The sequence below is a fragment of the Nannospalax galili genome, unplaced genomic scaffold (assembly GCF_000622305.1).
Source record: "Nannospalax galili isolate Female #2095 unplaced genomic scaffold, S.galili_v1.0 scaffold639, whole genome shotgun sequence".
NCBI classification, from domain to species: Eukaryota; Metazoa; Chordata; class Mammalia; order Rodentia; family Spalacidae; genus Nannospalax; species Nannospalax galili.
The window spans coordinates 928940-951021 of record NW_008344644.1 but is presented as its reverse complement, the minus strand read 5'-3'; the positions used below and the strand labels follow the sequence as shown (position 1 = coordinate 951021).

The 22082-nt window shown below is 41.0% G+C and overlaps 1 protein-coding gene across 4 annotated transcripts in view; it reads left to right on the top strand.

Annotated features, from left to right (window-relative positions):
- Window positions 1–16526, top strand: part of LOC103740310 (ST18 C2H2C-type zinc finger transcription factor) — a 165346-nt gene extending 148820 nt beyond the window's left edge. For 3 of the 4 annotated variants that reach the window (XM_008840902.1, XM_008840901.2, XM_008840903.1), the window contains 4 exons: window positions 1495–1583; window positions 9663–9766; window positions 12068–12211; window positions 14085–14401. In XM_008840902.1, the coding sequence (XP_008839124.1) occupies window positions 1495–1583; window positions 9663–9766; window positions 12068–12211; window positions 14085–14225 (478 nt within the window). In that variant the 3' untranslated portion in view covers window positions 14226–14401. Of the gene's footprint in view, window positions 1–1494; window positions 1584–9662; window positions 9767–12067; window positions 12212–14084 lie in introns of all 4 variants that reach the window. The other variant, XM_008840900.2, reaches the window with a different exon arrangement.
- Window positions 16527–22082: the final 5556 nt, after the last annotated feature.

Genomic DNA, 22082 nt, shown 5'->3' with positions numbered 1-22082 from the left:
TTTTGCTGTACAGCATTTTAGTTTAATGAGGTCCCACTTGTTGATTGTTGATCTTAATTCCAGAGCAACTGGTGTCCAGTTTAGATGCAGGTCCTTTCCTGCACCTATCCCTTGTATGGTACTGCCTATGTTTTCTTTTAACACTTTCAAAATTTCAGCTTTCACATTGAGGTTTTTGATGCATTTGGAGTTGACTTTTGTGCAGGGTGAAAGATAAGGGTCTGGTTTCATTCTTAAAGAATGTAGTGGTTCACATCCTTAAAAGTTGGAGTGGTTCACGGTTTTTAAGGACTTTGCTCTAGAAATGTTTTCTTCTACTTTCCATAGAATCACAAACTTCAGGTTGAAATTATTGTTTTGTGGTTGAGTCATAACCACATTTCTGTAGGGAAAAATACTTTAAATGGCTGATTTTGTTCATTTTTTTATTTAAAAAATGTTTTCAAAGAGAAACAACAAAATCATTAAAGAATTAATGAATGCTTAGACAAAGAACACCTTCTGATCATTATTGGTAGAAGCCACATTCTTTTCAGTGTTGTCTTTATCACACTAATACAGTTTAAGTACAGCAGGTGATAGGAGGGAGAGCCTTGCTAAGGAGAGCAGCCATTCAGTGAGCACCACCTCGGGTCATTGACCACCCCACCACAGCTGTAGCTGCAGAGGCTGCTGTTATTTCCCTCTGAGGATTCAGATTTCTTTAAATGAAAAATAACTTTTTTTAATTTATTATTTTTATTTTATGTGTATGAGTACATTGCCTGCATGCGTGTAAGTGTACCCATGTTGTGTAATGCCTGAGGAGATGAGAAGAAGGTGTTGGATTTCCCTGGAACTAGAGTTATGGGCAGTTGTTAGCTGCCATCTAGGTGCTGGGAATCAAACCAGGGTCCTCTGCAAGAACAGCCAGTGCTCTTAACCACTGAGCCACCCTGCCCCCCAAAATAATATTTTAACAATTGAATATAAAACTAATAGAAACTTTCCCATATCTAGAATGCATTTGCCATAAGAGAGTGGGAGTTGTTCCTGACTTTTACTGACTTTAGTCATTCTGTAAAGATCAGAATATACTTTGTGTGAAAACAGGAAGAACTAGATTCTGCTTCATTTTTTATGCAATTTTGTTAGTAGGGAGCAATCCTTCTTAACCTATATGAGCAGTTTCGTATGTACAGAAACTGAAGTCTGCACCACTTTCATAAATGTAGAAGAGTACCATTCTAGCAAAATGAACAAAATCATGATTGTTTATCAACAGTGGCAATTTCTACTGTGATTTAAAAGAAAAATGTGAAACATTTTCCATTACTTCAGGGCCTTTGGATTTTTTTGCTTTGATGTATATTTATTGGTTACTTTCTACAAAGAGACTGGGTTTTGGCATAATTAATGAGTAGGTAATATCAACAATAGGTAGCAAATAAAACTTTCTAGTTTTATAAGAAATAACATGCACTTCACACATTAGCATACATTCTCTCTTTACAGCTTATCTGGATGTCCTCTCAATGCACAAGCTATAAAAAAGGGCAAGGTCTCAGAGGAGCTCATGACAGTCAAACTCAAAGCACCTGGGGGTAAGTCACCATCTCCACTGAGGTCTGGGAGAGTAGACCCCCATCTCTGCATCGGCTGCTGCAGGTAAAAGGATGTGCTGTATCAAAGTGCAATTTCAACTACAAGAACAAAAGCTGGGCATGATAGTGTACACATTTAATCCTATCACTCAGGAGGCAGAGGCCAATGGATCTCTGTAAGATCAAGGCCAGCCTGGTCCATATAGTGAGTTGCAAGCAAGCTGGGGCTACAGGAAGGCCCTCTCTCATAAAAAGAAAAAAAAAAGAAAAAAGAAAAAAATTCCAAGAACAAAAGTTTCCTCCGATTTGAGCTAAAACTGTAACATATGAGAAACAATTTCTCTATTTCTCTCTTACTCTGTAATAAGAATTTCCAACAGTGAAAAGCATGAAATGCCATACCGGTAAATTGGGAGACACGGGCAGAAGCTGTCTTTCATTCTTCACAATGGTGGTTTTTTTCCCAAGAGCATGTTTGCATGCATATGTGTGTATGTGTGCATACATGTGTGTTCCCACCTCAATCCCCATCAAAGTTCAAGAAACAATTTCTGGCATCTATATTTGAATCCCCTGATGTTTTCTGTAAAATAAAAGGGTAGATGTTTTCACAGTGACTCTGGGTGCCTTAACACCCATATCTGTGTCTCCATTTCTCGTATAGTCCTTGTTCAGTTCCTTAATCAAAGTTAAGCTATACTGGCTCTTAGTTCCACATTGAGATGGTCTCGTCTTTGCTTTGGTCCTTGAATGTTTTTCTGATCTTTCTGTCAGCATTGTTCAGATTCTTTGAGGTCCGCTTCTTTCCCATTGAAGATCCTCTTAAACATTAGGAGATGGCAAAGCAGTGCTGCGCTTCAGAGACTGTATTTAATGTCACCTTTGATCCATGATCAGAACTGAGCTGGAACCATTTTCCTTTTCATTTTTGTTGCTGGGAATGGAACCCAGGGTGTCTTGCATGTTAAGCATGTTCTCTCCCTAGATGCATGATAACTCATAGAGGAGAGCACTCTAGAGCTACCCACCATTTCCTGCCCAGAGACGCCATCATCTGTGTTACCTATAGCCTCCCTTAGGGAGCTGTTCTCATTCCCTGGGTTCCCCCTGCTAAGACTCTGGGGACAGTACCCAGAGGATATTAAGAAAAGACCTGTGTCTTCCACACTTTCCAACATCCAGGTACCTTAGCAGCTGACCTTTGCCTTGTGCTCTGGATGTTTCTCAGAAGTACTCTCATTCTTCCAGTGCCTCTCCATCAGTACATCATCAGTGTGATTAGGGCAACTTAATGCATATTTATTTTCATATCACTTTAGCTCAAACAGTATTCAAAGGATAAAGGATGCAAAGCTACATAAAATGGGGGAAAATATATATCACTTGAAAGTGGTGTCGCATACCTTTGATCCCAGCACTCGGGAGGCAGAGGCAGGCAGATCTCTGTGAGTTCAAGGCAAGCATCGTGAGATAGTGAGTTCCAGGCCATCTGGGGCTACGAGGAGACCCTGTCTCAAAAAGACCCCCCCCAAAAAGAAGGCAAGATAAAACAGGCTGGGGATATCAAGAATATGTGTCACTCAAGGCATTTCACACTCAGTAATAAGGACCTCAGACTGACCCTTGAGAACCACACTGTGGTGAGTACATTAGAGCAGATCTCTCATGTCCTCCGTATAAGAACACCAGTGACAGCTATTCTCTGAGTCACAGAACCACTCCTAATAAGGATACAAACAAAACAGAAGCCAGTGGCATGGCACCTGGTTATAATAGAGCCAAACATAAATCCATATGACTTTATCCGTAGTCTATAGTTTTAAGTTAAACTAGGGTCAAACTATTCCTACAGTTGCTTGAATTAGATGATATTTTGGGAGAAGGTAATGAAATGGATCAGCTGGTAAAAGTGCTTTCCCCAGGAGCTTGACAATCTGAATTTACTTCACACAGTAAGAACCAAGGGGCAAACCACAAACCGACCCCTGAAAGTCATCCCCTGACCTCCACATATGCACTGTGGAATGTGTGAACACACAGTAATTAATTAATTAATTAATTATTTTATTAATTAATTAATTAAAAGACAGTGTTGTAGGGGACTGATCCCATCAAAGAAGCTTGAAACCACAAAACGGTTTGCATTTATTTTAGAAGCATTTACCCTCAGCTCTTTATCCATGCCATATTAAGTTACCACACTAGTTCCTTAATGATGACTTGTAGTCCTTGATAATAAAACTAGTTCATCTGCACAAGAAACAGTGCTTGCCTTCTGTGCTCTGTGAGGACAAATAAAATTTGTAATGGTTTGCTAGGTTCAGTGCGTCCTTCTCACTCTTCTCAGGACGCAAAATACTCAGTTTTGACTACTGTGAGACCTAATTCTTTCATGACTCTTCTCACTTCTTTAGTATCAAGAGTAGTTTATTTTGTACTAATTCATATTCCCCTAAGTAAAAAAGAAAAAGTTTAATCTGAAAACTAACCATTCATGAAATAAATATAATTAAATTTATTTAAGCACAATAGAATTATTTTCTTATATAAAAAATAAAGTTCTTATAAAGTGAATGCACTGTTTTCAATGTATAGATTCATGACTTTAAAACTGTATGGGGCATAGAGTGTTACAGATTGCACAAACATAATTACACAAATTCAGCACAGATTTGTACCAAGTAAAAATTAGAATTTTTTTAAAAGAGTGACAGCATATTCTCCTTTTTTAAGATATATAGATCTGTAATATCCAAGATCACTCAGTAGTTAAATATGTCATGGAATGTTTGTATGGCTTCTCTGACCAACCGCAATACCTAGCTGGGCTGTATACTTTAAGGGGGACCAGTATATGCTTCTTTTCGTACTTCCAGAGCACATTAACCATCTCTGAGTAGAGGTGGCATTATAGTGGCTCTCCAACTTCAGGGGATACATTCCAAGACTTCAGCAGATGTCTGAAACCAGAAATAGTACTATGTTTTTTTTCTGTACTTACACACCTATGGTCCACTTAATTCATAAACTAGGCACAATAAGAGATGGACAGCAAGTGTTTGTAAAATAGAACAATTATAACAAGCTACTATAATACAATATATTTAATAAATATATTTAATGTATTCAGTCTACAGCTGACTACGGGAAACAAACCAGTACAGAATGTGAAGTTACAGATAAAGAAGGCCCTGTGTAAAGGTTAAGGAAGATATTTTTTTGGAGCCAGACTGTTCATGTTTGAATCCCAGCTCTAACATTTACTTAGTACCCCAGTTTTCCCATCTACAGAATGAGATAAGTGTTTACCTCACAGATTGAGTTACTCTTTGGAAGCCAAAAGTGAAATTCAGACTCTGGGGCCTCTCCTTAGCTCTACCCAGTTGAATTGTGCTCCCCTGAGGAAGAGAGGCTCATCCGGATTGTATGTAGAGAGGATGAGGATCTAGGTAGAAGTAGATGAGTAATGTAGTAACTGAGAGAAACTACAAAGATATGACTGGATTTGAGACTGTTGATGAAATATCTCCCAAATCTCAGGAGTATTAATACATTTATTACCTCCCTCATTGATTAATTTCATGAGAATTTATGGAAAGTCTGATATATAATAGATCCTGTGGTATTTCTTTTTTTAAATTTTTTAGTGCAGGGGATACACATGAGTGTTGTGGTATGCATGTGGAAGTTAGTGGATGACGTTCCAGTGTCAGTTCTCCCCTCCACCTGTTGAAACAAGGGTCTCTCTTGCTTCTGCCTCCATGCTGCATATTCTAGCCTAGCTGACCCATGAACTCCTAGTGCTTCTTCTGTCTCAGTCTGTCATCTCTCTGTGAGAATCCTGGGATTGTGCACAGGTGCCGCTGCATTTAACTTTTTTACATAGACTCTGGGGGTCAAACTTATGTTGTCAAGCTGGCACAGCAAGCAGGTAAACCTGCTGAACCATATTTCCAGCCCTAATGTATCTTTTTAGAGTTCTCATTCCATAGGCATACCTCCCAATAAGCTCCAGGCACCTTTTGTTATTGGGAATCTTCCAAATTACACTATCTTGATTAAGTATCTTTGTTGGCACTGATCAGCTTTCCAGTACAATAATAAAATACCTGAAATAGTGAAGTTATAAAAGAGCAAAGATTATGTTGGCTCACAGTTTGGGATGTTCCAGTCCATAACGAGTTGGCCTATTGCTTTGAGCTTGTGGTGAAGGCAACACATCATGATGAGAAAGTGTGTTGGAGCAAAACCACTCACTTTACAGCCATTAAGCAAAGAAAGAAAGAGGCTGGAGTTTCATAATCCCTTCAAGGGCGTGCCTTCCAAATGCCCAAAGACCTCCCAGTAGTCCTCACCTCTTAAAGCTCACACAACCTCCTAGTAGTGGCACCCTAGAGACTAAGCCTTAAGTCATCGACCTTTGGAGTCATTACAAGATCCAAACTTCAGCAGCTATCTTAAAAACCACTGGGTATCGGGAAACATAATCTAACTGAGTTCCAGTACCAGCATTCTTCACTTAGAGTCTTCTCAAAAGCATCCACAGCTTAGCCAAAATTGAATATTTAATCGTTCTACTGAAAATTGCTGCTCACTAGTCTTCCTCACCCCAAAGACTGCCTACCATGTCACTTGTTACAGCAAAGCAAGTAGACACCATAGATTCCTTCCTGCTCCTATTGCCTACTCTAGTCCATCACAAGTAAATTCTGTCTGCAAGTTATATTTTGAGTCCATCCCCCTTCTTTTTACCTCCACTTCCATGGCCATGGCAAGGGCTGAGACCTAGCCATGACCTAGCCAGTAATCTCTCAACTGGTCTTCTAGCTTCTACTCTGTCTTACCATCAATCTGTTTTCTACAAAAATCCAGTATGTGTTTTTATTTTATGTTTACCGTGCAACAAAACCTTTATTAACATTTTTAACACAGCTTCGGCTATCACTGAAACTTGTAATTTCTAAACTTAAATTGGGGCAAATGGCTGTAGTGCAGAGTATTGCCATTGCTGCACATTGGGAATACAGACTGAAGAATTAATAGTCACCCAGGAGATGGAGGACGAGGTGCAGGGTGGACTCCTTCTGGATGTTGTAGTCAGACAGAGGGTGGCCATCTTCCAGCTGCTTGCCCGTGAAGATCAGCCTCTGCTGGTCAGGGGGAATGCCATCCTTGTCCTGGATATTGGCCTTCACGTTCTCAATGGTGTCGCTGGGCTCCACCTCCAGGGTGATGGTCTTGCCAGTCAGGGTCTTCACAAAGATCTGTGTTTTGACCTGTTACCGAGAATCAGGAGATCACAAACCCCTGATCACGTCAGAGGACAGCAGCAGCACACCTCACAAAGCCCGTCATCAGGTCACTGGAGATGCAGCTCACTGGGGTAGTACTTGTTTCGTATGCGCAAGGCCCAGAGTTTGAGCTCCAGAACCTTGAGCCAGAGACAGAGACCTGATAGCAACAACATTCTGGGTTAAAATTCTTCCCTGGATCCTACTGCAAGGGAAAAACTCCAAGTCCCCAGTGAGGTCACCCATGAGCCACCCCTGCTTATTTTCCTTATAGTCCTAGGAATACGGTACTTCCTTCTACCCTCACCTACATGCTGTTTCCCTCCCTGGGATGCTTATCTCCCCCTCCATCTCCTTAGCTTTGAAGTCAGACTAGGAATCTTCTCCAGTGAGAGTCCTCGCAGCACCTTGTTTGTTTGCTTCAGAACTCTTTATATTTTATAAATGCTCTTTCTTTTTGTCTGCCTCATAAGCTATTATGTAAGAAAATGCCATCCCTGAAGTGGAATTGCCAAAAGACAGAAAGGAAAAACAATATGTCAGAGAAATGTGGCAATGGAAATTTTCACATACTCAAGAAAGAAAAATTTTAAGTGCTGATAAGTACTCCATACGTCACTGAGGATCCTTTCTTCCTAAGCTACCATATATTGGTTGCCTGAGAGAAGATTGCTTTCCTAGCACACCAGCCAGTTGATTATGGTGCTCAGAATTCAGTAGAGTTCTGTAGGTAGCGTGGGCCACTGCAGATGTCCTACATGAGACACCATAGTTCTATTAGTAAAGGCCTGTCCACTGTTTGCTGTATTCTTTGGAGCTGTGTCAGGTTGTTACTTCATTTCAGACTGACCTAGGAACCTTTTAGTCATTATCTTGTTCTCCTTTATTACTGAATGTCAGAACCCAGAGTGAGATCAATCTTGTTATGTGCTTTCTTCCTTGGTCCATGCATGGCCCACTTTAAAAATAAAAAAAAGCATAAGTGCTTACAAAATAGTCACCTGTTTTATAACATTGCATGTAAGGGCTTACAGTTTTTGCTTCACATTGTACTATAATGAGTCATTGAGAGGCTGGAGAGATGGCTCAGCAGTTGAGAGCACAGTGCTAGTGCTCTTGCAGTTCAGTTCCCAGCACCACATCAGGCAGCTCACAGCACCTCTAACTCCAGTTCCAAGGGATCTGACAGGCTCTCTTTACTCCTCAGATACCTGCACCCACATGTACACATACCAAGACACAGACACACACATAATTAAAAATAAAATATTTTCACAAAATGAGTCATCCACATGATGATTGGGAAGGGGGTCAGCCTCTGACTTGTTTTCAGGGTGGGCTCTTGGAAACAGTACTGCTGCTGCATCCATGTGGTGGTTTTGATTACATCCTCTTGTGTGTGTACCTTTATGTCCTGACCCAGGAATGGAATTGCTGGGTCATAGAATTGTTGTAAAGAATGTGTGTGACATTGGTAATTTATTCAGATAGACATCTCTGGTTCATAGTTCTGGAGGATGACCAATCCAGGAGTGTGTTCCCAGCATCTGTTCAATATCTGCCACATTACTGCCGTGGTGAAAGGTATTGTGTGATGAGACAGAACACTTTTGCTAGCTCCAGCCTCTCTTCTTAAATAGGTTCTACTGCCATCATAGGGGTCCACTCATGACTTTATCCAATCCTAATCACCCCCTAAAGGTCCTGGCCTCTAATAATTTAATATGATTTTAGAATTTAAGTTTCCAGCACATGAACTTTTATAGGACACACTTGAACCATGACGGTGGGTTATGGACTGTTTTCCACACAGCCCAGGAAAGTACAAGTACTTAGACCTGGTAAAATTAAAATTGCTGTCATGAAATTTATCTTAAACCTACATGTAGACATTTACATCTGTTCCACTCTCTTGTCAGCACCAGTTTAGACCCATCTTTCACTGTTCTGATTACCTAAAGTCGTGCCTGTGGTATCCTTCATGTTAACTACCTTTCCCAGACTTTCAGATGTGCAGAATGTATTCATACTTTCTCTACAAAATAATAGTGGAAACTAACATCTGTCCACTGAGCACTACTCTGTGTACTATGGTCTGTATTTTAAGGCATTCATTCTCCTAGCACAGATATAATGCATATTTGTATAGAAGCAGACATTGAAATCTGAAGTTTAATAAGTGCCCAAATTCAAGAACAAAAGCTAGGCCATGTTCTTTCTCCTATGCTGCACGTGCTCTTTTCCAAGTGCGTGCACAGAACGCCACTGTGGTTCTCAGATTCCAGCTCACCTGCCAGCAGCCCCAGCTCTGTCTCTTCTCATGGGTCCTAAGGTTCACCTTAACTGAGCAGATATAAGTGCTGGGCATCTCTTACACATACATTGGAGTTCTGAGTCTGACTTGAACTCTGGCAGTTTATTTAATTTCTATCAATTTATTTTAATTCTAGTGACCACATTTAGCTTCTCTGTGGCCCTACAGCTTCATTTACGGAAGAGTGCAATGAGACATCTGTAGGGCAGAGGTGTAAACTGAGGCATATCTGTACTCTGGGAACACAGCTGAGCCATGAGGAATGCTGGTGCTTTTCTATTCCCTTTTCCCTTTTGTAGGAGAACTAAATCCCATAATCCTTTTCATTTTCCAGAATCTTGCATATGTACAGTTTGGGTAAAAACACTTCAAGCTAAAGTCTGGTTTTCAATGAGCAAAACACGGTTTAAATATAAAACACTGTGCAGTTGACCTTGTCTCCTGTTTTCAGTTTGAACTCCTGACTCTCCACAGGTGTAGAGGGCGATGAAGAAATTAGGCATTTGGATGAAGAAATAAAGGAACTGAATGAATCCAACCTTAAAATTGAAGCAGATATGCTGAAACTTCAGACTCAGGTAAAAACAACAAATAGAACCGTCGTATTTTCTAGTAATCCCAGGACGTATGTTCAGAAGAAACTAAACCGCACGTCAAGCCTGAGGATCTATGAGTTTGAAGCCAACTTGGGCTACACAGTGAGTTACCGACCAGCCTGAGCTACTATGGTGATTCAAATGAGAAATGTCCGTCGCAGGCTGAGGCCTTTGAACACGGCCCCCGTCTGTGGCGCTGACGCAGAGGTTTAGGAGGCGTGGCCTTGCTGGAGGAAGCACATCACCGGGATGGGTGGTGGATTGTGGAGCGTTCATAGCCGCACCCCGAAGAGTTCTACTTTTACTCTCTGCTTCTTGTGCATGAAGATGTGGGCGCTCAGCCATGCCTTCCCCACTTGTAGTGACTCTTATCCCTCTGGACAAAGCCCAAATAAACTCTTTTTTCTGTTAAAAAAAATCTAATTAGCTGTTTTTTAAATAATCATGATCTTTATTGGAAGCAAAACATTGAGCTAGCTAAATCTTGTATCTGAAAATACAGATCTGTTAGAGGCGATACAGTGAGCATGTCTCTGTCACACATTTACTGAAAATCTTGGATGAATCAATCATCCCTGACTCAACACCTGTGGTCAGTTGCTCCTGCTTGCCTTGTTTCCTGGGAGCTTCCTCTATAAGCAAATAAAGCAGATCATCATCATCACGCAAGAGCTCACAGTGCAGTCATACTGCAAAAGTGAGGGGTCCTTAGTTTTATTCAAAATTCAAATAAAACATCTCACCTTCTTTAATTTTTCTAGACTCTTTCTGTGTGTCTTAGAAGGAGATAGAAGGATATTTTCTTGTACAAAATTTTTTCCCAAAAATTCAGGTATTGTCTGACTTCTGCCCTCTCTACAGTATCTGACCTGATTAAATTTACACGATTAGAAATCAAACATTCAGCCCAAGATTTAAAAACTACTAACAAAAATTCTGCTGATGAGGACATAATTCACTGGTAGAATGTTTTCCTGCACATGTATAAGTCTCTGGATTTGATCCTCAGTACCTCAAAAAGCAAAAACAACTCTTACAACAAGGAAGGGAAAAATGAGACAGCACAGAGAGTATAGGGTCCTTCTTGCCTTCCCAGTCCCTTCTCTCCTTCCATGTGCCCCCTTCACCCACTGCTCATTCAGCAGTCCTCCCCTTAAGCAACTTAATCCATCTGAAATAGTTTCTTCACCCAGCACACATCATCCCATCTGAGCACCAAGTGGGTTCACAGAAAGAACTTGATGCTTCTGCTTGGAACTCATGGAACCTCCTTTTCAGACCATTAGCAAAGAACACAAGGGCCTCCTCCCTCATGGAGCTCGAAGTCTAGATAAGGAAGTCAGGCGATAAATAGCAACCAGAGATCATTTGTGATAAATCTGCTATATTCCAGAAGGAGGGAAGAGTGGATGAACAGCTGGGTTTCAATATTAAATGCAACAACCAGGCCCCAGGAAGAAGGACACATGTCAGCAAAGACTTGAGACAGGAAGGAGTTAACTGGCAGAGATCAGGAAAGAATGCTCTACGGAGACTTAAGGCCAAAGCCCTAATCATGATAAAGCTGGAGGTTTGAGCAGTAGCAAAGACCGGTGTATCTGAATGTGAGCCCACTTGATGGGACAAGTTGTAGAAGGGTCTCAGATGTGGCACAGGGTAGGTCACAAGAGGGCGGCTAGGCCTTGTTGATTACCTTGGCATTTATTCTGAAGGAATGATGAGCCCCTACAGGATTTGGGGCTAAGGAGCAGCTCAGTAACATTTGGCTTACCTTCTGACTTGAACTTTAAGGGACTCACTATGGTAGTATGTTGAAGAGGGACCAAGAAGAGACTATATAGGGCAAAGGCTCATAGGACCTCACAGTGTTACCAGTGGCTGGGCCCAGGTGGCAGCAACACAGGTAGACAGTGGTCCCATCCTGTGTTTTAAAGGGAGTTCCCAACTTGAAGTGTGAGAAAAAGGGCCTTGCAGTTGGGGCAGCATTCAGGTTCCATCAGCTGGAAAAGAGAGGCCTGCAGCTAGAACAGGACCAGGAAAATAGCAGAGGTACAGTCTAGGCCACTTTGAGATATCCACCAATTAGCATGTGAAGAAGATGGGCCTGCAGTTCATAAAAGTCTGGGCTCAAAGTACAAACCTGCGGGTGTGACTCCACTTAGAGCAATATGGTGGGGCTGTATTTTGGAGACCCCAGCATTTATAGTCAGCCATGTGCTTTCCCCAGAGGCCTTTCATAAGCCTTCAAACTACTTCTCACATCCCGCATTACTTGTGTTTTAGATAACGTCCATGGAGAGCAATTTAAAGACAATAGAGGAAGAGAACAAACTCATAGAGCAAAACAACGAGAGTCTGCTGAAGGAGCTGGCAGGGCTGAGCCAGGCTCTCATCTCCAGTCTGGCTGACATCCAGCTGCCACAAATGGTAAGCCTAAGACCAAAGCTTCACTGTCCTGTCATCCACGTGCCATGCCGTGACCCTGGGGCTGAGGTTGACAGCACCAAGCTCTAAGAACACCTGGATTGCCACCATCTCCCGTCATTGCATTCCCATGAGTAATGATCTCCCCATCTGAGACATTGTAGAAACATATTCAGATTGATGAAGGCCAATGACCTTCTGAAAGGCCAGGGTACTGTAAAGATGAAGGATTCATTTGAAGTGTATTTTATAATGTTATGTGAAAGTTGGAGGACAGAACCTACCCACTGAAAATGTATTTCCAAGCAGAAGACCCTGTGCAGCCCTCAGTAGCATCACGCACAACAGCAACTGTACAATTAAAAGATTCATTCCCAAGAGACAGCTTGCAATACTCCATTTCTTCTCGTAGAGCGTAAAACTGAGAATGACTGAGGGATTCTTATTTCTAAGACCCACACACATATTTCAGGTATGCAACTATTTGGAATTCACAAAAAGTTTATGGATAAATATAAATCAGTCTTTAGAGATAGAACTGCCTTGATGAGGGACATATTGCTGAATGCTTTTAATTTCCTCAGAGTCTACATTCTTAGAACTATTAAACTTTCATTTTATAATAAGATGATTTAAAGCAACAGCAGTGCGTTAAAAAATAGAACTGGTTTTTGCTCAAAACAATAAATCACTCAATTTACCAGCTTCCTCGCCTGAACTCTTCATCTTATCCAATTCCAAATGTGTTTTCTTGATTAAAAAAAAAGTCAATAATGTAACTTTATGACTAGTATTAAGGCAATATTAGATATTATTATATTTATGACATTTTTAACTCCTACTTCAAATGTGCACATGTGTATGCCTTAATATTTTGCTCTTTACCAATGCCACAGAATTAGCAGGGTACCTGTAACTTGTACCTTGAGTACTTACCATCCAGGGCACTGTAGTGATGTTTGTAGGGCTGACCACATGAAATATTCCTAAGAGCACTGAACACTGAAGATTGGCATTTCCAGCTATAGTTGAGGAAATCACAGCTCAGTTTCCATCATTTGATCAAGGCTTAAAGCTTTAATGAGTCAGGAGGACCTAGTTTCCTGATGCAACCTATATCCACTCTGCCCGCTGGGACCTCGTCTGGTTACATGATCACAGAAGAAATACATGGCACAGGAAAGGCAGAAGATACAGGGAATGGAAAATCACAAATGGGCATGTGAATAATTCAAATCAGAATTTTGCAGCACATGACCACATAGTCTTCAGATTTGGAAAGCTTGCCTTCCAAATCATAATGATGGCAGTAATATCCTATATGCAGCCTATATCCTATGTCCTTTATGTATATGGTATTTATAGCTTCTTCAGTTCCTTTCCTCCAATCACCCTGTGAAGTAAAAGAGGTATTTATCATGGGTTTTTAAAGAGGTGGGGACCCAGAGGCTCCTGGGAACACCTCTTTTGTCATGTATTTTCTGCCCTTCACCACATAATACTTTACACCTAACCAGTGTGCACTCATTTTAAAATGTTAGGCGAAGAAGACACCAAAATAGCTAAAATGGTTAGAGTAAATAAGTCTGGACCCTGCAAAATTGATATTCTACCTAAAGAAATAGGGTGGGGGGCAAAATGGTGATAGTAGAAAATATCTCTGTCAGAACTGTTAGTGAGCGACCTGTGCAAATCTACATTCCCACAATTCTGCCCCACCTCTATTCAAGGAACCACTGGGCTCAAGTACACCTTCACCTGCAGTCATACAAACCCTTGCCTCCTACCCACCTTAAGTCAGCAACATTCTTCCTTGTCACCTGATCCTCCCACTGAGCCACTGTGATTGGTTTCCATGTGCTTTATCTCCATTTAGGGGCCTATCAGTGAGCAGAATTTTGAAGCATATGTAAATACACTCACAGACATGTACAGCAACCTGGAACGGGACTCTTCCCCAGAATGCAAAGCTCTACTGGAAAGTATCAAGCAGGCGGTGAAGGGCATCCACGTGTAGGATGGCAGCACTGCGGGCAGCAGCATTGACCACAGCCGTGACTGCCGGGGACCTGAGAGGGGCTCGTGCCCCTGAGCCCAGGAGGTTGCCCGCTGCACGTAGAGTTGCAACGTTGCACTAATCTTTCCCCAGCTGACATAAAAATGAAAGAAAAACTATGATAGACTCTTTGGACTAAAAGCAATGCAGTTGATTATTAGATCTCATTTATTTTCATATGTTTTTCTTTTATTTCTTCATTGCACTCTTTATTTTGTAAAGTATATGTAAAATAAATGTGACATTTTATATTTTATTTATTACTAATCAAAGAGTTTTTTATCTTTTAACTGCATTTTGAGGTCTATGATATTTTTACAAGTGTGTTTATTAATTTATTTTCTAATAGGATTTAGATAGAAATGCTGTTCTCAAATCACATATCTTGCTGGGTTTAAAAAAGAAAACAAAGAAGTATGAAGGACAGCCGTGTCTGCGGACTGCACTGCTGTCAAGTTTGGTTACTCTTGCACACTTCTTTTTCCACTTCCACTGGTTCTGTGTTTGTAAGTGATTTGTGGGAAAGTGAGCCGCAGAGATGGACTAGGAAGATAAATGGCGCCCACTGGTGGGAAATCCGCACTCACACAAGCACAAGATGCCGCAAAACGGCCTACCCAGAATCCGTTAGCAATAATCAAATACAACAGTCAGCAAAGTGTTCCACACGGCTGTATGGTTTTAGTTAATATGAATTATTTATTTGGACTGTTTGTGAAAAACAGCATTTAGTGATGCAGATTTGTCTGCTTTTCACGTCACATCAGATAGTTGGCAACTCTTTCCCAAGACAAGAAGATTTGATGCGACCAGCCAGCTTCCCCACTGTATGTTAGTACAATATTCAAGTGATGATACTGGTGTAGATTTGTACTTAGAAGATACAAACACACACAAATGGAAAATTTGTAGATACTATATCCCCTGAAATAGCATTTATTTTACAGAGTTGATTGGAAAGGAATGGAAAATATCTAGTAACACATGAAAAGGTGTTACTCCAACCTGAGCAATTACTTTGAATGCTGATAGCATTGGTCTCGGCCTCCTTGGAAAATAAGACAACTTCCAATTTGATGGAATTCTTGCCATTGAGCTACAAGTGGTACACAGTATACTATACGTGCACTCACACACATCCACATACCACATATGTACACACTCACACTCATCCACACTTAAAACTGAGTCCACAATCTCGACTTCTGAATAGGTCAGAGTTTAGTAGTTGCTGTAGTAAAGGCAATGTCTATTTCAGGGACTGTAAAGTAGTTAAGCATTGTTTCAAAAGTTTTTTTATATTTATTTTTTTTAAGGAAAAGGTATAGACAACCAGCTAAACTGCCTTTTTGGTGTGCACACACATTTCATGTGCAGATGTGCCTCAGTGTAAATGTACACATGGATTTAGTGCGGGCTTAACTTTCTGTGCTATAACAAAGTGTTTATTTTTTATTAGCCTCATGGATATTTAGATGGAATGTGATGGCATTCACAGGCTTGGTATTCCACTGTTGTTACTATTACCTGCACAAATACATAAGAAGTCACACTCCACTCTCCTGAAACTGCTCATTGTTACGCATCAAGTGGGGCATATCTTGGGTTTGGGGTTCATTTGAACTCTTGAATCTTAGTTTAGTGAAAATGAAATGTCTGTTCGTAGGTAGGAAAGGTGTTTATTTTAAAAAAAAAATCAACTTAAAAGAAAAAAGCTACCATATGTGCTGTCTACCATAAATGGGACACCAAACAAAAGTTTCTATCAGAGGAAGTACTTGCAACCATTTTGCTATGCAGTTCTTCACAGGCGCATACAAACAGTTCACTTATTGCAAAGACAGAAGTTTAATTTGTTAAATATTTTAACAAATTTGTTATATATTTTATTTAATTTTAAAAGATCTCTCTTACCAACCTATGTATTTATGATTGTAATTTTCAAGACTTCAGTTAATTTATTTGTGTTCACACAGCTGAGCAGGGTGTTTTATGAAGTATGTTAGTATTTATTTGCCTCCTTTGTACTTGATGTGGTTTGTAATGTGCACTGAATTTTTTCTTTTCCGCTATGTCAATGATTGATATTGTAAATTGGGTCTTTTGTAAACAAAAGGCAATGATGTGTGCATTTTTTTATTTCAAGTAGTTTGTTTATATACTGTTTCTCCAAACAATTAATATTTCTTACATCAAAGCAACAAAATTGTGTTCAGTGCTGTACATTTGGTGTATGGTAGGAAATAAAAATTGATAATGAGTACTGCTGTGATCTTCCTTCGACTGCTGGATGAAGATAGGTGTGGTTGTCGCTGAGACCCATAGCTCCAGATCAGCCTTGATATTGCTGAAAGCCTCCAGCAAAGAGGAGTTCTGGCATTTTCTTCCCACAGTGTCTGCTTGACTTTTCCCTCCCAGGTGGCAAGGTCTTTGGGGCAGCAGCTGGTGTAGCGCACACCTCCAGAATGGGCCATGCCTTTGACATAGGCATTATTGCTAGAGCTGGGAGGAGCTTCACCCAGCTCAAGTGAGCAGCACCCGAGGAGTCCTGCCCAACTCCAAACTGCTGCAGGTCCTGAGACTATGGCAGACTTAGGCAAGCTAGTTGAATTCTTAAAGAAGAAATGTACCTGTTATGGTTCTGTTTTTTACTTACTATCAAGTCATCAGCCTAATTTATTTTCTAGTTTCTGAACAGATTTACACATCCCTTAAGTCTGGTTGTTGCTTACAGGTAATGTAAAATTCACATAATGAAGTCAAATTGACTGAAGGAAAGTGTGGGTCCCCAGGGGGAAGCCAGGGCTTAGCTAGGGTAGACCTTCATCCAGCACCACATACCGTCCTTCGGTCACTAAGTTTTCAGAGATGCAGCTCTGCTCAGCCAGGTTCTTAGTTTCCCTTTGCTCAGTATGTTTTATGACTGGGGCTGCCTTTCATTGAGACCTGCAGTTCTATTACCAGCCTGTCATAAGAGGGGTACCAGTCCTAATGGAACTTAGGAATGATGAGTAAGATTCACCACTTCATATAGCAGAATTCTGATGGAAGCACACTAATGCCAGCCCACTTCCTGACTTTTGGGTAAGTGCAGCCTACTGGGGGACAGTGAGATAAATAACAGGCATTGTGATGCTGAGATGCACAGGTCCTACAGAAGCAGTGAGGGTTAGCTAGCAGACTTCCATTTCTTGCAAAAGTATGAGTTCAAGCTTAGTTGAGACAGTTTGGTAAAGACATGGTAAGCAGAGAAACCACAGTGAGGCACCTTGGAAGGAAACTGCTAGCAGCAGCTAAATAGATTTAGAACAATGGTCCTACAGAAGCAGTGAGGGTTAGCTAGCAGACTTCCACTTCTTGCAAAAGTATGAGTTCAAGCTTAGTTGAGACAGTTTGGTAAAGACATGGTAAGCAGAGAAACCACAGTGAGGCACCTTGGAAGGAAACTGCCAGCAGCAGCTAAATAGATTTAGAACAATGAAAATGCGGTAGAGAGAAGCAAGGTACCTGGAGGCTAAAAACTCAGGTGAGTGAGAGAAGGGGTCTTAGTACCAACTGCTGTGCCTGGTGCTTCTGATTTCCACAAGCAGCCCTTGGCATGCAAATAAAGACTGAACTCCAAGGCTGGCTATAGTTCAAGGATAGAGTGCCTACCTCCGATGGGAAGTCTCACCTTCCATCCCCGGCAACTCCCCACCCAAAGCCTTAACAGTCAGCTTTATATTGGAGATATTTTGTTCTAGCAATCTGAATATTTTTTTAGCAGATTTTCAATAAATGTTTATTTGTTGGTACATTAGTATAGCAGGTATCTACTGGCAAGCACACACTGGTTAACAGCAATACTGAAAAGTTGATTACAACCTCAAAGAATTAAAGAATGCCTGGATCCTGCCCCCCAACACACACACAGCATCTCCATTTTAGAACTAGAACCAGTATATGTGTATTTATGTAAAAGATGAAACCATAGTATAGTTAATAACGTCATTCCCTAGGAATTTAGTTTGTCCAGATCTAACTATCTGCGTGCTAGGAGGCACCCAAAGAGTGCATTTGGACAGAAAACTACAAAAAGTGCAATCTTTAGTCTCTGCATTGCAAACTAAGGTTCAAAGGGGAGTAGGCCTCCCTGGAGAGTGCCATGCACTTCCTACTGTCTTACTTCAGAGGAGATCCCAGGGAGAAAAGCCAGCTTTTACCAATCTGTTTGCCTTGACTCTCTGAATGGGACTCTCAAGGATTTCACAGAAAATTGCTTTTTCTTGCCTGCGATACTGGGGATAGAATCCATAGACATGCGCATGCTCAGCAAGTATGTCACCAGCTGAGCTACATCCCCAGCCCTGGTAAATTGCTTTTTAAAAAATACCTGGAATCTGTAGTCCAGTCAAACCAACAGAAGACTCCTTGAAAATAACTTTTTATTATTAAAATTTTTGAAAGATGATTTAGACCTTTGGCTTGTAATTCTTGGATTCTCAAGACTTTATCTTTGCTTTAATAAGCAAATACTAATTATTACCTTTAAAATTCTTTATAATACACACATCTCTAAAATTCATTGCCTGAGTCATTCAATACCTAGTTTCTCTCTTCTCCACAAGAAGGTAAGGCAAGAATCCTGTGTGAGAGCAAGCTCACAGGCCACAGGACTACCAACAACTAACGAGAAGTTAACCAACCAAATACTTCTTACATCAAAGCAACGCAATTGCATCCCGTGTATTTGTGAAATAATAGGAAATAAAATCAATGAGTTTTTCTGTGGTCATTTTCAGCCTGTCCCTTTAGGAGTAGAATTGGGACTGCAGCGCTTCTACTAATCAAGTCCTGAATGAAAAGGGATGGATGATTCTTTTACTAGAAAAGGTTTTAGAACTTAATTTGCTCTGGTACATGGGCATTTTATCACTAATGTTTTCTATGTGTCCTTCCACACATTGCACCCCCTTCATTGTGATTGGCAGGTAGTGCCTTTCTCCTTTAACTATCCAAAGGTAATATAAAGTAAGCAGACTGAATTTGCTAGTAATTTCACTGTTAGGAATAGTAGTCACGCTTTGTAAACTGACAAAATCATCAAGCTTATGGACCCAATATCCAGTGGAACCGATGAGACTGATTCTCAGAGGTTAGTAGTTTACCCAAGGCTATAAAACCAGGAAAAAGTACATCCCAGATTTGGCTTTGGGTGTGTTTTATTGAAAAGAAAAATCAAGCCTATTCCCATACCAGAATGTCTGGTTTCTCCATGGATTCACTGGCCTGAGTTAGCAGAAGCAAGAAAACTTCTGACCTCACTGCCCGAGGTGGTCTGTTTAGGCTCCTGCCAGATGTTGTCTTGTCTGCAGAAAATTTTTTATGAAGAAGTAAGATGAAGGTGTGTACTGAGATCTGAAATAATCCCAGTTGGTATTTGCCACTGTGACTAAAGTACCAAACATCAACCTCTTAATCGAAGAAGCATTCATTTGGTTTCAGAGATGTTTGTCCAATGCATTGGGTAGGCCATGGCAAGGTAGAGCAGTCCATATCAAGGTGGCCAGGAAGGGGAATAGAAAAGAGAATGAAAGAGAAAAAGGGAATTTAGGAAAGGGCCAGCAGGAGATGGAGCCACAAGCACCCCTCCCCAGTTAATTTACTTCTTCCCACAAAGCCCTACCACCTGCCTTATACCACTTTCTAATAATGCCATCGTAATATGAATCCATGGGATTAATCCATTCACGAGGGCAGAGTCCTCAGATCTGTCTGTCTCTTGAAGTGTCCTTATAGGCACACTAATCTAGATACTTATAAACCCAACTGAGTTAGAAAGTTAAATTCACTGCTAGAATGCTCATGTGGCATCTGATTCCCTCCTCCCACTGTCCTTACGATAATTTGAGGAAGAATTCTCCAAAACCGCCATTTGGAGGATCTTAATGAGTTTATTGGACTTGCTAACTGATCTTGGGGTGCTGGTTGACTTATAGAAGAGTGGGCACCTCCCCCCATTCACAGTTGTGCTCGAAAGTCCACACCCAAACATAAGTCCTACAGCTTCCCAACAGCCGCACAAAATGGCAAGAGAGCGGCCTTGCGGTTTTCCTGCCTTATATACCCTTAGTCCCCCGCCTTCAAGCAGCTAATGTCAACTGATTTGCTGGAAGAGGTAATAGGCTTGACTCCTTCTGCAGAGTGTGAGAAGGAGGCAGGACCATGGCTTGTCCTCACAGGGTCAGAGGAACATCCAGGTCACAGTGGACAATCAAAAATATCAGAATGGACCATCACACCTACAACTGTTATTCAGTATACTCCTGAATTCACTGTCCTGGGCCTCAAAGCTACATTGCAAAGGAATTACAGCAGTGCTTAGGAAACTGGGATTAGAAAAAATAAAGTGCTGATGCCCCACAGGTGAGTACCAGGGTCAGGATTCAGCTCAGCTCTGACCAGAAGATGAGCCCTGTCCTGGAAGTCATCGTTCCTGCTGTCAGCCACTCCTCTGCGGCTGTCCAGTTTCCTGCTTCAGTTCTTGGAGACATTGGGCAAGACACAGTCAGTCAGTCACCACTTACGGAAAAGTTGTTAGATGAAGCTTTGCTGTCACATTTAGAGCACACTGTTATGGAGCATTTTTCTTGCAAACACATATCATAAAAAAAGTGCTATCATAATTTATGCAGTGATTTGGTATTGAACATTTTAAAATATGCTTCATTAACAAAATCATGAAAATGTAAATAACTCATTTTTTTCTTTTTCTTTTCCCCTTGACTCCTAGGTCCTTTGTGTATGAGGACAGTTTTGGATTGGCCCCTGACAAATTAAAGGGCATTTCCACTGACTTCTACCAGCTATTAAATATTCTGAAGCGTAAAGAGAAAGTGAAGTTCCCTGCTCTTAAGAATTATCTGCTTCAGTAGAATTTTGCACTTTGATATGCACTTATATGAAAGGAGTCATTTTCCTTCCCTGATTGACTGCTTGTTCAGTTTTATATGAGAGTGATGGAGATGTGAGTTAGTTGTTCTAAAGAGTATGTAGCACTTTGGGGTATGCTGCTAATAATGCTTTTAAAGAACCAGCCTCTTAAAAGACCCAATGGACATTCCTCCAGCTGGCTGCCCAGGTCACAGCTTGCTGTCCTTATGGGCAAGCATGATCACTGGGCTGGTACTATCAGCATAGGTTCACTATTCCAGAAAATTCTTGCCCAAGAAGGAAATCTGAAAGGATCTTCATTGTTTATTTTCCAGGAAATTCCCAGCAGCCATTTTTCTGAAACACATAGAATTAGATTTCTTATCAGAGTCTGGATCGTGAGGCTCTTCACAGGACGGCAGGGCATCTCTTGATTGGTGGCTTTTGGAGATCTACCTTGAACCCCAGGCTTTGCTTCTGCCTCTGCCCTAAATTGTTATGCCACAAACTTGCCCAGTTCTAGTCATGCCTTCACATCCAAAGGCCTCCTAAATTAAAACTCCCCGAGTCACAGAATACCCCACAATATCCACCACGCAAGATGCTGCTAAGATTCTGTCAAAGCGAACTGGGTTTTGTCAACACATTGTTTTGGTTGTATTGTGTAGGAGCCAGCAATCAGTGGACCTAAAGAATGTCTACAGGCATGACTATATCTCCAGTCTATGGCTGTATTTTTGTTATTATACAGATGCTTAAAGGGTAACCTTTTTAGTCATTAAATGATTAATTTTTAATCATCAGAAACTCCAGAGCTTCACTGTGAATTCCCTTCAAGACATCTAAAAACATAAAGAAAAACTGAATGGTTTTATTTTCTTCCACCTCCCCTACCCATCTCTAGAA